Genomic DNA, 17,093 nt, shown 5'->3' with positions numbered 1-17,093 from the left:
ACAGGCAGCTGTCTTGCTTGGCACTCAGCATTAAGAGGTTAGTGTTAGGACTGGTCAGCCTGGTGTTCGGATATGTCTGGGTGGGACATGGTGTTGTATGTCTGTGGCATGATGCTCCAGTCTAGACATCACTATAAACTGTCACACTGAAGATTACTGAAATCGTTAAAGCTACTTTAAAAATCCAACACATCATGTGACACATGTTATATATTATATACATTATTGTGTAGGATTCATTTCCTTGTTCATAAAAAGTGAAGATGCATTGATATGTATCATTCATTAAATATAGTATAAGGATTAAATTGTATGTCCTTGTGACATTCTTTGCATTAGACACATAGACCTTCACTAAATTAGTTGTTCCAATGATTCCTAGATACATCCTGGAGGTATACTTGCATATAGACATGTATCATTATCAGTTATTGGGTGTACTGTAAAAGCAAGATATATGGGATGTATCAGATACCATGGGATACATTAGCCAGATATTACTAGCATTTGTAACACAGAAGTTCAGGTATTCTGCTCAGGCATGTATCACTCATTTACTAAACCAAATTAAAAATGTATCACTCAAATACTGAACCTAATATAAAAATGTATCACTCATTTACTGGACCTAATACAAAATGTATCACTTATTTACTGAAGCTAAAAAAATGTATCACTCATTTACTGAACCTATTAAAAAATGTATCATCCATTTACTGAACCTAATAAAAATGTATCACTCATTTACTGAACCTATTAAAAAATGTATCACTCATTTACTTAACCTAATAAAAATGTATCACTTGTTTACTGAACCTATTGAAAAATGTATCACTCATTTACTGAACCTAATTAAAATCTAATTCATCTTAAGAGCTCAATATTCAGAGTTCAGTCTTAATCAGGGTAATTTCTGTACATTGTATAATGATAGTAAACAAATTATTATGAATTTCTATCTTAACCTCACTCTTGAATGAAAAGTGCCAGCATTATTTCTACCATATTTGCCCTTTGATGTTCTTTTAAAAATATCTTGTTGCACAGTGGAAAATTATTATACATACAGTATTCCCTCTTTGTAGCACTGTTCATGGGTGCAATAAAATTGAACAATATTAGAAGTGAGGGAACCTTATATTTATGAATATCCCAACAAGACTGTGTCCTTATAATGTATTAAAACAAATGCAGTTTACTTGTTTACTCTATATACTCAATTATGACTTGGATCCAACTGCAGACTACAAAGACCCAGATCTGCCATCACATAATGTGCTATCAGGTCTGGGTCTATGCATTGTGATGTGACCAATCAGTAGAAAAACAACATAGACCCCAGTCTGCTGGTGCAATATGTGATGTGACATTGGGGTTTATTTTATTTGCATTGGAGCTCAACTTAAACATGAATATATACAGTATAATAACATATACACCCAACTGTGAAAGGCATAGTCAGATCATCAGTAGGGGTCCCCGGTGGCTGAGTGGTCTAGGGCACTTGCCTTTACAGACCTTTGAAATCTCTCCTCACTCTTTGTGGGTTTGAGTCTCAGCTTGGCCATCAGTGGTACAGTAGGTGAGAAAACTTGCCAATATCTTCTCATGCATCAGTGGTTCTTCCCAGGTTCTTCCTCTACTCTGCCATATATAGTCTGTCAAGTACTGATAAATGGCATTACACCCCCAAAAGCTAGAAATCAAATCTTCTTTAGCAAATGCATCTGTACTTTTTTAATGCTTTTTGTAGTTAGGTGCATGACATACATGAGAAAATACAGCTTCTCGCCATAATCTTTTTAGTTATGCTTTTACTAAATTTTAAGTCGAGTCAGACTTCAATCAACAAAGATAGTGATAGCATAAAACTCCTGCAGTCCGAGTCAACATTGTATGTTGTACTGATTACTCCTTACAAACTGCACAGACCAAGATCTGACAGCCCATTATGTGCTGCCAGATCTGGGTCTGTGCAGTTTGCAGTTGCACTCATCATATAAGCAAGTTCACTTTTGTATGTTTTTTTAAGATTCAGTGTCTTTCAGATAATGCTAAAAGTGTTCTATATACATTTTTTATAGATGTTTCTAGATTAAAGTAATTTCTGATGATTGGTATTCATCACAACTAAAATTTTTGCATTAACATTGTAAAGGATTCCACGATTCGTGACTTGTGAAATTTGGAACGTGAAATATTTAGATAATGATTGTGCACAGCTTTATTATGAAGACTAGTGTATATCAGATATATCGAGTAAGTAATTAAAGATTCATTTACAGATTAAAGTCAGCTTAGTACAGTATTATAATTATTGACTTTTATAATTTCTGTAAGGCAAAAAAAAAAATATCCAGCACTTGTAGTGATTATTTAAAACACTAACTTATGAAAAGAAAAAATGCAGGTATTAAAATAATAAAACCTTTCAGAATGTGTATTGTTACCTGACTCCCTGATTATGATAATTAACTAGAATTTTACCTTTTTAAGGGAAAAAAATTTGCTCTTGAAGAGAGCAATTCTGGATATTTAATAATAACAAAATAGTCATATATCCTAATATTCAGAGAAGGACTGAAATAGTCTGGCAAAATATTTAATTGTTACAATTAAGAATTTGTTATACCTATTGATTAAATACAGTAGACTCTCAATAATCTGAAGTTTTGGGGCAAGAAGAAAACTTCTGATAATGCTGGGGTTTCAATAACTAAAGGTCATGACAGTGCAAGTATACATAAATCATCCGAAATAAAACAAGCTACCATTGCAGTTATTCTTGTATTCTGTTTCCTATGTAGGTGTCTAAGAAGCCATTTCATTGTCACAGCATAAAACAATGAAGAATATAGCTTTCAGAGGGCTTATATGATTTCTGACTTTCTATTATCAAACCACATACCATTATTGCTACTAATTGAATTAATAATGGGATTATCAAACAGTGAGTCAATTAATGGATTAGCAACAAACAATAAACATAACCGACTAAAAGTCATTACTCACAGTATGGATCAGTAGGAGTCACGATTAAAGAAATTGTACATGTTGCTCATGATGGTTTTAACATTTGGATAATGCTTCATGTTTTCAGTAGGATTAGAGGATTTCAGAATGATGGTTTTAACATTTTGGATAATGCTTTATGATGTTTTCAATAGGATTAGAGGATTTCAGAATGATGGTTTAACATTTGGATAACGCATTATGTTTTCAATAGGATTAGAGGATTTCAGAATAATGGTTTTAACATTTGGATAATGCATCATGTTTTCAATAGGAATAGAGGATTTCAGAATGATGGTTTAACATTTTGGATAATGCTTTATGATGTTTTCAATAGGATTAGAGGATTTCAGAATGATGGTTTTAACATTTGGATAATGCATCATGTTTTCAGTAGGATTAGAGGATTTCAGAATGATGGTTTTAACATTTTGGATAATGCATCATGTTTTCAATAGGATTAAAGGATTTCAGAATGATGGTTTTAACATTTGGATAATGCTTCATGTTTTCAACAGGATTAGATGATTTCATAATGATGGTTTTAACATTTGGATAATGCATCATGTTTTCAATAGGATTAGAGGATTTCAGAATGATGGTTTAACATTTTGGATAATGCTTTATGATGTTTTCAATAGGATTAGAGGATTTCAGAATGATGGTTTTAACATTTGGATAATGCATCATGTTTTCAGTAGGATTAGAGGATTTCAGAATGATGGTTTTAACATTTTGGATAATGCATCATGTTTTCAATAGGATTAGAGGATTTCAGAATGATGGTTTTAACATTTGGATAATGCTTCATGTTTTCAATAGGATTAGAGGATTTCAGAATGATGGTTTTAACATTTGGATAATGCATCATGTTTTCAATAGGATTAGAGGATTTCAGAATGATGGTTTTAACATTTTGTAGAATGCATCATGTTTTCAATAGGATTAGAAGATTTCATAATGATGGTTTTAACATTTGGTTAATGCATCGTGTTTTCAGTAGGATTAGAAGATTTCATAATGATGGTTTTAACATTTGGATAATGCATCGTGTTTTCAATAGGATTAAAGGATTTCAGAATGATGGTTTTAACATTTTGGATAATGCATCATGTTTTCAATAGGATTAGAACATTTCATAATGATGGTTTTAACATTTGGATAATGCATCGTGTTTTCAATAGGATTAGAAGATTTCAGAATGATGGTTTAACATTTGGATAATGCATCATGTTTTCAGTAGGATTAGAGGATTTCAAGATCATGGTTTTAACATTTTGATAATGCATCATGTTTTAAATAGGATTAGATTTCAGAATGATGGTTGTAATATTTTGGATAATGCATCATGTTTTCAATAGGATTAGAGGATTTCAGAAAGATGGTTGTAACATTTTGGATAATGCATCACGTTTTCAATAGGATTAGAGGATTTCAGAATGTAAATTATTTGTTTAAGAGGGTATACTCAAATAATTGATGCTTGGATAATAGATGTAATAAGATATCAAGAAGAAATTTAGTTGGGACTAGACAAATATTTTGGATAGTACTGGGTATTTGGATAATGTTTGGGTAACCAAGAGTCTACTGTATTTATGATGTTTTATTTTAAATGCTTTTGCTAATTTCACAGTTGCCATTCGAAGAGGCCGTATGCTGTTAGGTAATATTATCTCATGCTGTGTTATTACATCAACCTACAACCTTTGGCCTTACCTATGTATCTGCAAATATTCAACTGATATTTTCATACTTTTATGTTTTCAACCCCTCAGGTAATTCCTGCTGCTTTGGAAGCAGTTTCAGGTTGATTTAACAAATATAATCGGGAAATAATACTTGTCATATCTAAGATAATTATTCGGTGACATATTTCCTAACACTTTAAGAATTGCAAGAACTGGAACTTATTTTCCAGCAGTTCAAGGAATTCTGATCATTTTATCTTGCTTCTGCAGAGTTTGTTCTATAAACATCAACTTCTGCATGTTCACACATACAGCTTATACATAAGCTACAGCCTTACAGCATCTCAGACACTTTTTCTTCCTTGGATATAGGCATCAGTTTGGAATGGGTTTTTTTAATACCTAACACTAGAGAAGTGGCTTGTACATAGCTGTACATTATTTGGGTATTTTTAGTTAAGTTTTTTCTTCAGCTCAGGTGTTTTGCAACTTTATATATCCTGTTACACCTGGATTCATAAATCTTGGTGAGCCAATGCATCTTGATATGTACTACATGTCCATTTCAAAAGTAGGTCACTATAATCCTTATTTTGTGCTTCAAATGACTTGTTACAAGTTTATGTTTAAAGTGTTTTCTCAAACTTTGTACATGCTAGAATCCTGAAACAAGATGATAATAATAATAATAATATATTATTACTACTACTACTACTACTACTACTACTAATAATAATAATAATAATGATAAAGACTTTATTTAGAGAAGGTAACTAAATTAGTTACAGAACTAATCTACCTTGAGGCCTTCTATCTGTTATGTACAATATATACAGTATATACAACATGATGTGAAGAATCTGGCTTGACACTAAAAAATTAAGTGATTTTAAAATTCAAAGTATCAAGCCTGGAACACGTGCACAGGCATCTGTGAAAACATAAACATATATAAAACATAAAATATTATCCTGCATTGAAAAATTCAACTATGAAAATGATGCAAAATTTCAGAAAAGCAGGCAGTATTTTTTATATTAGAACTGTTCAATTTTCTAAAGATTTCATCTATTTAAGACATTGATTATGAAAAGAAGAAATGCTAGGAGCCTGCCTTATGTCACTGGCAAAGTTGTTCCATACCAGTGGACCAGTATATTGAAACCTTTTTTAAACAATTCCTTCTTTGGCCTTGGTACAATGTAATTTTTACTTCTTATGGACCTTAAATTTGGAGTACCATCAGCATCTCTTTGGTGAAAGATATTGCTTAGATAGACAGGAATGGCTTTTCTAGATACTTTATACATCAATTTGGCCTTTCTAAGAAATATTCTTTCATGTATTGTTAAAACCGCTAAACTATTCATTGAATCCTGAAAATTGTCTACACACTGATCTAGAATCAAATGGCAACCATCTTTTGGAGTTTGAATTAGAGGTATTGAGATCTATATCACATGGAAACCTTCTAGCACCAAAACCAAGAACAGAGCAATTTAAAAAGAGCTTCCAGTACTCTGGTACAGCTCTGTGGAACAAGCTTTCACCACATGCTGTTGTTGTAGGGTTTAACGCCATTTTTCAGCACACGATAGGCTACACATGGCGGCCAGTATTAATGGTGGAGGAAGAACCCAGGAAAACCCCGGAAAGAACCACCGACCCACGAGAAGCTACTGGCAAGCTTTCTTACATACCCACATTGGTTCACCACAAAATCTGCTGAAAATATTAGAGTATTTAAGAAGATATATCATGAGCATGTATGTGCTTCTAATAGATAATGGAATTTAGTATTTTAATACTAAACATGTTAAAATAAACAGTAATTATTGCTATCTTCATATAATGTGCATTGTTATACTCTCCTTAAGAGGGCCTCAAGGGAGAATAGTCCTTGACTAATGAGTCACCCTCTATAAATAAAGTGTTATTATTATTATTATTTAAACTTGCAAAGTTGGTATCATAATGCTTTTGGAATTTTTTATATTATTCCTGCTTCTGTAGTAAATATTTTCATTAATAAAATAACAGCACAGACATCTGCATCTTTTGCATTTTGTTCATGAACCACCTGTATATAGTTTTATTTAATTTAGAACAAACAAGGAAATCATCAAAATTCTTAGTTCCTTTCGAAGAAAATATGCCTTGCTTTTGCGAAGTGATTGCTTTTGCGAAGTGATTAACATACATTACTCACCTGCATCCAAAACTCTTGGTTCCACTACATGTAAACATAAAGATTGGTTTGATGAGAACAGTGCTGCCATACAGTTCTCCACCATGCTTACTGACGCCTTCCATGACTTTGACACTGGGATCAACCTCAGACACTGGACTGATGGCAGGTTTTTCTATATAAGGAGATAACAGATAAAAATGAAGTTGCAGGAAGTGACTGTTCGTGATATTTTTGCTGGCGATTACTTCCAGAATCTGAGTCTGACATGCAATGGAGTACGGACCATTTTTCTTCACTTAGTGACAATTTCAGTCTCAATTGGTACCAAGAAGACGCATGATGCACCAGCCGGCACCAGGAAAGCTTTATATATAGTCTACCATCATGGTAAATACCCAAAACCTTGTGGCAGTGAGCAAGTTCTCTTATCTTGGCAGCACACTGTCACGTGCAGTCCGTATCGATGATCAAAACCATTTGCGAAGATGGCTAAAACAGGTGAGTCCTTAGGTAGACTACATAGAAATGTGTGGAAGCAAAGAAGCATCACTCTAGAAACAAAACTAAAGTGCTAAAAATCCATTGCGTTCCCGACCTTGCTATGCCATGAAGTGGAACCAATTTCACATGGGCTACCTGAGAAAACTGATGATAATAACATAGCAGGATGGGTCCCAGATGGTGTGGTACTCACATGGGCAGAGATTCCAAACATTCTAACTCATGAAATCACAGTTGAAATGGGCGGGACATCCTTGAAGAGCTGAAGAAGGGAAAACTATCTCAGGGATATCTGAAAAAATGCTTAGAAAATTCCTGCAAGTCAGCCTTGAAACACTGCAACTTTGACCCTGGGACTAATGGGAAGATATCCCACAAAATCGTTCCACCTGGTGCAGTCTCATCCATGCTGGAGCTTCAAATCTTGAACAGATGATAATTTATGAGGCAGAAGCATGGGCAGTGTAAATCCCAAAACTGCAGCATGTCCTCTATTGATCAAGCAAACTTAAGTGGCAACTCCTGTCAAGTGTGGCACAGATAGTTCAGAGCACAACTTGACCTGGTCAACCACTCATGTACACACAAAAACCAAACCAGTTAGTAACGTGATAGTCGTCTTCGAACTGGAAGGTTGAACAACAACACTTACATTACAAGATCATTGCAGAAGATCCCAGTATTTGTTGATAATCCTACCTTGAGTGGATAATTAGGATCATTCTGTTTAGTTCCACATCTTTAAAGCAAAAGAAGGTCACTGTGACATTTTTACATTTAACATTTTATTGGCTTAGAAGAAGTTGATGGCTCACTTGGCCGTACTGCTTATGTAATTGTTCAATGTCTTTTGTGTTGTGTCTGTCATTGTTTCATCAATAATTGCTTGTTACCTTTCAAGAGTCCTTGATCAGATTTGCAGGTAGGGCTTATAATATTAAAATCTCAGAGCGAGATCCACACAGGCTAATGACGTCTTGCGTCTGACTGATTGACGTTGTTACCACTCTGGAGGCCATATTTCTGATCTGATTTTGAACCAGCTAGCTTTTACTGTGGTCTTTTATCATCAAGATCATAAATGCTTATTAATAAAATCTTGTTACTGATTGGCCTTGTTGCCAGTCTGGAGACTATTTTTCTAATGTAATTTTAATCACATTTGGAATATATATTAATTTCATCAAGTTCTCAAACAGATTCAATAATGAGTGAGACCCAAGAATACTGATGAGGTGATCTTGCATCTAAATGAGATTTTTACCACTCTTTAGACCGTATTTCTGACCTGATTTTGATGAAATTTGGAAGATACACTTGTGAACAAGATTTTGGACCTGTTTGATAATGAGTGTGAGGCACACATGTTAATGAGGTGATCTTGCATCTGACTGGATATGGTTGTTACCACTCTAAAAGCCATATTTCTCATATTTCTTTGACCAGACAAAATAATGGCTTGTACATGTATCGTCACTGTCTTGGATGGAATCAAGAAAGAGCAAGATACATGCATATTAATGAGGTATCTTGCATCTGATTGGCTAAGGTTGTTACCTTTCTAAAAGCTGTATTTCTGATTCACCTTTGACCAGCCTCGTACATGTATCATCACTGGCGATGGAATCGAGACAGAGCAAGATACATGGATATTAATGAGGTATCTTGCATCTAAAAGCCGTATTTCTGATTCACCTTTGACCAGGCTCGTACATGTATCATCACTGGTGATAGAATCGAGAAAGAGCAAGATACATGCATATTAATGAGGTATCTTGCATCTGATTGGCTAAGGTTGTTTAACCATTCTAAAAGCCATATTTCTGATTCACCTTTGACCAGGCTTGTACATGTATCATCACTGTCTTGGATGGAATCAAGAAAGAGCATGATTCATGCATATTAATGAGGTATCTTGCATCTGATTGGCTAAGGTTGTTTAACCTTTCTAAAAGCCGTATTTCTGATTTACCTTTGACCAGCCTCGTACATGTATCATCACTGGCGATGGAATCGAGACAGAGCAAGATACATGGATATTAATGAGGTATCTTGCATCTAAAAGCCGTATTTCTGATTTACCTTTGACCAGGCTTGAACATGTATCATCATCACTGGTGATGGAATCAAGAAAGAACAATATACATGCATATTAATGAGGTGTCTTGATTCAGATTGGCAGTTTTCAGTTTACCTTTCTGATCTGATTCTAACTGAACATGGAATATGGGTCAAAATCGTTGATGGCTTTCATAATGACCAAACTCTATGAATATTTAGGGGGTGATCTTGCATGTGATTTACTTTACTTGTTACTATGTTACTACTCATGGATCCAAGTTCAAATTTAGGTTTAAGTATTTCAATATTGCATGGGACCCATGCATTTTAATGAGGAGATTTTGCATTGGATTGGCCAGTCTAAAGATAATATTTCTGGTCCAGGTTTGATCAGTGTTTTGACTCTATGTCATAAAATATGTAACAGAAAGAAACCAATAATTTACAGAGACATAACAGGAAGGAATTATTTCTTTTACAATCTTTGTTTATAAACATTTTTACTTGAATGGAAAACTCCAGTCCATTTTTAAACAAGACTGGGCCTTCAATGTTCCAAATTCAATACTATGTAAATATTCTATTTACTTTTTTCAATCATGGACAAGAGTTAGCTCTGTAAACATAAGCACAATTTACAATCTTGGACAAAGGTTAAGCACACAATTAAATATAGATAAGAACTGGACTTGATAAATAGGCTAGTGTCATCCCAATGTTGAATGAATGTAATTCTGAGCAAGAGCCATTTATATTAATGAGGTGATTATGCATCTGATAGGCTGATTTTAGTGACAGTTCTATTTTTATCACACTTGGTAATTAGGTTTGTACTAACAGGATTGATAGAGTATTTTAATTATGAGAAAGATCTATGGATATTGATAAGGTGATGTTGCACGTGATTGAAAGCGCTTCTTGCCATATGAGATACTGTATTTCTGACCTAATTTTAATCAGACTTTGTAAATTAGTGCATATCATCAAGGTGCGGGATGATTTTTATTATGAGTCAGACCTATGCTTACTTTTTTAGTTGAGCTTTTGTTTGCATCTGATCAGCTGAAAATTATTACCTTGTTAATGACTCCACTTTTAATATGGCTTTTTGATCAAATTTAGTAAATACATGTATGCTGATCTCATCAATGAATATGATTAAAAAGGAAATTCATGCATACTAATGATATGACTTCTATATGATATGATATGTCTAATTTCCTGAGCTACTCTTGAAGCAATATTTCTGATCAGATTTATATCAAACTTGTTAATTAGTCTTATGTTATCACATAATCGGTACAGTTTTCCTAAGGTATGTACCGTTTCATATTTTTTATACCACACCGTGTTCCATATGACTTGGTGTGATTCTGATTTCTTCAAATAAGCCCATGAAATTATTGTGCAATATTCTCTTTATTAATTGGATATGATTGTTGGACAACTTTTTTAACTCCACCTTCTGGAATGTTTTCATTTTCAATGAACATTTTGGTGGCCTTTTTTTCGGCTTGAGTCACGAAAGGCATTGGGGAAAAAATTATCTCAGCTGTCTGAATATGGACAATTTACCCCCACTGGGGCTTGTTATGTCATGTATAACAACATATCATATGACAAATGGCATAATCTAGAAGACAAGAACAACAACAAGTAAGACTTAGGGATTGCTCAGTTAATAGCAGGTGTATGGGGTATGGTGGAGGGGAGTCTGGTATACCTGTAATATGGAATCCACCCTATATATCCACCCTATATACAAGCATGGTTTAAATGTTAACTTACAGAAGAATTCTGTGTTCTCAGAAGACTGTGTACATAAATGGGTCTTCCAACTGACAGAACTTTTAACCACAACTTATTTACATGGTAAATATGTGATGCAATTCCAACTCGAATGAAATTTGCTTACATATTCTGTAGTCTACTGTTCAAAATCAAATACTGTAAATATCTGATCACAAATGCATTACAGTAAATATGGGAATTTCTGCATCCAGTAAGGCATCTTTCACATGAATACTGCAACATTGTAATTTTGTGAAAGTGACACTTTAGGGTCAACATGGATCATCCACTGTACACTGACCAGTACTGTATCAAACAATGTGATGTCACATGTATTGGACATTCTGTGTTGAAAAATGATGTCTGTGTAACCTGTTCTGTTTATTTGGAAATACACTTGTTCTTTGATTTTTAGTTTTAAAAAAATTAAAATCTACTTTTAAATGTTAATACTGGTTCAGCTTTGTTTGGGATTATTTTTTACATACAACAAATGAAAGGTACAGCATCTGCCAGAATGAACAAAATTATTTGTTGATGTTTCTATCTAAATAATTTCTACTGAAATAAAAAAATTGATGTGATAAAGAGGCTCTCAAATCGGTAATGATTTGATATTTAATTTAAGAAATGAGTTGAATAATGTCCAGCTTTATCAGGATGTTAGATTATGAGCAAGAATCCAGATATATTAAATATTTTTCTGTTATTGAGGTAATGTTTGTATCTGATTGGGTAAGCATATTACCATTCTGCAGACTGAATTCCAATCCGATTATGCTCATCCTTGGTAAAAGAAAAGCCTATATAATCATTGTAGTAGACTGGTTCTATAATGAGAGAGATCTGCACATATTGAATACCCTGCATTTGATTGGCTGAGCTTATTTATTACCCTTCTAGATCTAGAGATTTGTTATCCAGTTTGTATCAGCTATGATCCTAGAGTTTTGATGAGTTGAATTATTTTCACTTTTTCTTCTTAATCAAGAATTTTTCTCTAAGATGTGAACATTTTGCACTTTCATAACAATTTATTCCTTCTTTGACAGCTTTTACACTTTTAAGCTAAGTTGAAGCTCTTAAACAAATGGTGTGCTAACAAAGTGTCCTGTTTTCTTTCTCTATGTTCAAGAAAGAAAAAGGGCTATCATGCCATTTTTACATCACTCCAGCTTGCGCTAAAACAATAAGTGTACCATACAGTTTTAGATTGCTGCATTTGTATGGGAAAATATGAACGAGTTTTTTGGATGGAAATACTGCACAACCTTGGGAGTGCAGTATATCCATCTGACAAAATGAATTCATATTTTCCCATACAAATGCAGTAATCTTTCTATTATATGCTCATTTTCTTATTCTACCTAAGGCTTAATTATGTAAACAAAAATACACTACATGAAACAAAGTAACTGAATGTATGCCATATTCCGAACTAAATACGTAAGTGCAGATTCATCATTACACAACAACAACAGTATTAATGCGCACATAACTCCGCTCAGATAAATTTGAACTTAGTCTTGTGCTTGACATAACTGGTGCTTTTGTTTACTTAAAGTTGTAATTTGGAGTTGTATTGTGAATGAATGCACATTGCAACAACTTTTCCATTTGATATGAATAGATTTTGGTATTTTTGTTGTTTCTACTGATTATGGACTGGATTTATGTGCCAATTCTACATGAAGTACATCGGATTGAAGAAGCATGTTGACATCAGCAAATGTGTTACTGTTCTGTATTTGAATGTTTGAAATCATAATGTGGGAAAGGTATGAAGACTTTCAATTGCAATTATCAAAACGACGCTATGGAATATAATGCTTATTTCATTTTGAGTGCAGTAAGAAGGATGTTTTTGCACTTGGAATATAGTCAAAATTACAGTACAATTTTGAAATGTGTAATCAAGCTTGAGAACCCATGACATGGCTCATGTAATTCGGATTTGCAGAACTAAGAAAGTACATTTTGAGGAAATTCAGGATGTAGAACTGTAAATGTTAATGCGGAATGTGGCAAAGCAGCTTGTATGTGGCAGTCCACGAAACATCTGCTTTAGTTCATTCATTTGATTTACTTCATTCACAGACAAAAATAAAATAAATCAAAAGTGCTGGCATCTGCATCCATTGTTTGTTTAAAATAGAAAGTAGTTCCTTTATTTATATGAGTTCAGTATGACTTGGATGCAAGTTCAGTATCATAAAATACTGCATGATTCTTGACAATGTAAAGTTCACGGAAAAATATGAGCATATAATAAACTCATTTGTAAGATTAGTCCAACTGCAAACTGCACACACTCAGATCTGCCATCGCATAATATACTGATATATATGGGTCTATGCTGTAGCAACTTTAGTTTCCATATTGTGATATTCTTGAAACATTAATGACTGTTTCAGTTTTAGCTATGTAGAATAGATACATTGCTCTTGCCTGCATTCTGTAATAAGTGACTTATGTAGGCAGGAACTATGCTGGCTAAGTGGTAAGCATGCTGGACTTGCAGCTGAAAGGACATGGGTTAAAACCCTATCATAACAAAAGCCCAGGTTAGTGATTGTATCATTTGGTAGGACACTTTACTCCATTGTCTCAGCAACCTACTTGTGTGTACTGTTGCAGTACTGTGAAACATCACATACTAGGTCATGAAGACCTGATAATTTGGTCACCTTTGACCTAGAGAGCAGAAAACAATTGATTTGTTCAAGATGAGAACAGCTTGATATTTTAGTTTAGGACAAGCATATATATAAAAAAAGATAATAATAATAATAATAATACTTTGTTTATAGAGGGTGACTCATTAGTCAAGGACTAAGCTGAGGCCCTCAGAGGAGAGTATAAGAATGCACATTATATGAAGATAGCAATAATTACTGTTTATTTTAATATGTTTAGTATTAAAATACTAAATTTCATTATCTATTAGAAGCACATACATGCTCATGATATAAGGGTTATTTTTAATAGAATTACCTAGCTCTGTCTGACAAAACTGTCAGCTGCCATTATAAGCTTCAGCCTCAGGTCACTTATTAAAATTCACAAGTTTGAAAGTTTGAATTTTCAGACCATTGTACGTATTACTTGGCCAAACTGAGATTAATGAACCTTGACGTTAAATTTCTTCTGATAATAGTATATGTTAATAAAGCCTGTATCATATCTGTGTATTTGGTAATTTAACAACAAATTTATTGCCAACAAATTTTTCTGATATTGTACTGTTAGCTGAGGTGTTTTGTGCAGATAATGTTTTTGAAATTTACAATTTATAGGCTGTAAGCCACACTAGTCACAATCATTGATGTTTTTACTGGCCATAAACCTAATTGGAAGTGCCATCACTGTACAGTAGCAGCAAAGGTGAGGGCTGGCTGAAAGTATTGTGAAAAATGAATCTTTTTCAACAACTCTTTATAAGTGTTGTGTTTGCTATGTGTTTTATTCCACTGTAGTGCTCTTCTTTTAATAAAAATTCTGGAAGAACTTTGCCTCCTGGGTCTAGTCAGCTTCTACAGAAATATGGTCACAATGGCAACTTATTATAAAATCCAGCAGTCTTAAAAATGAAATGTGGTTATGCCTGGAATTAAATTGCATCTGCCAAATGTTTTAGTGTAAAATGGGGTCTGTACATGTAATTAGAAAGTATTGATGTTATTTCCTAGTTGGTGTATTATGCTTGTGAAGCTCATCATAGGGCCACCAACTGACAGTTTTCACCTGCCAGTTTTAGTCATAAGTGCTACCATTTTAGTTGTAAATTGGAGCACTGCAATATCAGACTCAAGCTCAGAGTTATATAATCTATAGAATGATTCAGGTTTTATTATGTTTCATGCTTAAAAATGGTATTAGTTGCCATGTTTTGTCACCAGAGTTCATGGTTTACTTCGTATCTAGTATAATCATTTAATATGTTTATCATTTGTTTTACATGCTTACCAGTAAAGTCTTGGGATCTGTATACATATGGTAAATCCTTTGATCTTTCTACTGAATGTTTTATTCACATATGTGTAAAGTAACCCTCAGTTTCAAATGTAAGTACATAACCAACATCAGAGTGTGGCATATCTTCAGTGTTGGATATTTGTTTATTTATATGTGTTCGATAGACACTGGATTTGATAGAGTATTGATAAGCAATTAGATATTGTTTGTTTGTATTTTAACATTTCTATAAGCTTTTAACTTATTTTGTAATTGAGGGTTGACCTGTATCATCATGATCAGAGTTTAGGAATTTAAAAATCATTTTAATAGTAGGGATATATTACCTGTGTATATTGCATTGCATGCCATTTCCAGGATGCCATATTTCTTGGACTAATGTGCTGGTTCATGTGTAACTAGATCACTCAATGAGATTTTAGTTTTTAAATGTCTTTTCAGCCAATTTTGTACTTTTTATGTTGAATAAGTGTTTTTCTCCCCAGTTGTTGCAATATTTGAGTGATTTTTGTGTTCCTATTGCTAATTTTGAAGATTTTTTTTATGCCCTGTATGGCGTCTATTGCTAGCCTAAATCTGAAACATGGTATAAAAAAATGGTAACACTGAATATTGCAAAGCAGCTCGTATGTGGCAGTCCACGAAACAGCTGCTTTAGTTCATTCAGCAACAAATTTAATCAGCCAAAACCTAAAGCATCCACTACATGACTTTACAAAGTAGCTCCTAATAAACTATACTACTGTTGGGTGCACATGCATGCAATATAAAGGTGTAAAGTTAACGGAGATGAAAATGAGCATATAATGTTTTTTTTGTTGCAGTTTTGTTCTCTTTCAGAGATTAATATGTTGCAGGGTTTAGATAAGTGTAGGTACAAGAAGATCCTGTGTTACACATGCTCTCTGTCTATTGTGCACTGGACAGATGTCAGATGTATTTTCTGTGGATAGATCAAGTGTGGGTCTCTCCATTAAGTTGCTATACATATAGGTGGGGAAAGTACCCACATCTCTTGATCATGGCAGGATGACCCCCCCATCCATTGCCCATGTGGGGAAGAAACATGGAATGATCACTTTGGTTCAGAAGTTGCAAAAAGGCCAAGGTTCCCTGATGTGTGATCCATCAGTGCCAGTGAGGGTTAAATTGTTGATCAATCAGAATGGAAGACAAGTATCTGACAGTGGGATTTACAAACCCAGCAGGATGGAGCTCTCTCTTAAGGTAAACTTAGTGTCAGTGACCGATATAAGAGAATTGCACTTTCCAGAAGACATGGAAGATCTGATAGACCAGCCATTGACACTGGTCAAGTATTGGATTGGCAGCTGTGGGTCCTTCCCTTCCATCTTGGTTTCCAGCTTCTTCTCACCTCTTGGATTTAGTGTTTGGAAGAGGATGACTTCTGGGCATTTGGTAAGGCAGTAAATGGAGCTTCCTGCAGACTTGTGCCCAAAGCTGAGGACACTAAAATTAGTTTCAGGTTGAAGAAGCTTTCAGGGTCCTACTCTTATTCAGAACTTCTGCTGTTCTCAGATTCTGCTATTGTCTGAGAGTGTGCAAAGAAGTTTTCCTGGAGCCAAAAGTTCACCAGGAAGCAGAAGGGGTGGTCTGGCCCCCCCTCCCCCGAATCTATCCTTCAGTTGCTGGTCTCTACCTCCAGCTATCACTGGTTCATTCCCCACTTGAACTTCATTGTATCCCAGGTGGGGATATTGACTTAGACCAGGGCTCATCTCCTGATAAAGGCCTTAAAGGCTATGGAGCTTACATGATCAAACCCTAGCCTCCCATGCCAATCACTTATCAGCAGCCTTTTCAGTCTTTTTGAATGAGGAATCTTCTGCAGTGGTGCTTAAATGCTTGCT

At 34.3% G+C, this 17,093-nt stretch overlaps 1 protein-coding gene across 3 annotated transcripts in view; it reads left to right on the top strand.

The window, feature by feature from the left end:
• LOC149802224 (dedicator of cytokinesis protein 4-like) overlaps positions 1-17,093 on the top strand; it is a 365,588-nt gene that overhangs the window by 84,913 nt on the left and 263,582 nt on the right. For 2 of the 3 annotated variants that reach the window (XM_089956650.1, XM_089956649.1), the window contains exon 15: positions 4,649-4,678. The exons of the other annotated variant lie outside the window; for it this stretch is intronic. In XM_089956650.1, coding sequence (XP_089812776.1) covers positions 4,649-4,678 — 30 coding nt within the window. The remainder of the gene's footprint in view (positions 1-4,648; positions 4,679-17,093) is intronic. 3 annotated transcript variants of the gene reach the window in all.

Source organism: Sinohyriopsis cumingii, chromosome 4 (assembly GCF_028554795.1).
Source record: "Sinohyriopsis cumingii isolate HCF-2022 chromosome 4, ASM2855479v2, whole genome shotgun sequence".
Classification (NCBI taxonomy): Eukaryota; Metazoa; Mollusca; class Bivalvia; order Unionida; family Unionidae; genus Sinohyriopsis; species Sinohyriopsis cumingii.
This window is presented reverse-complemented; position numbering and strand designations above follow the sequence as displayed.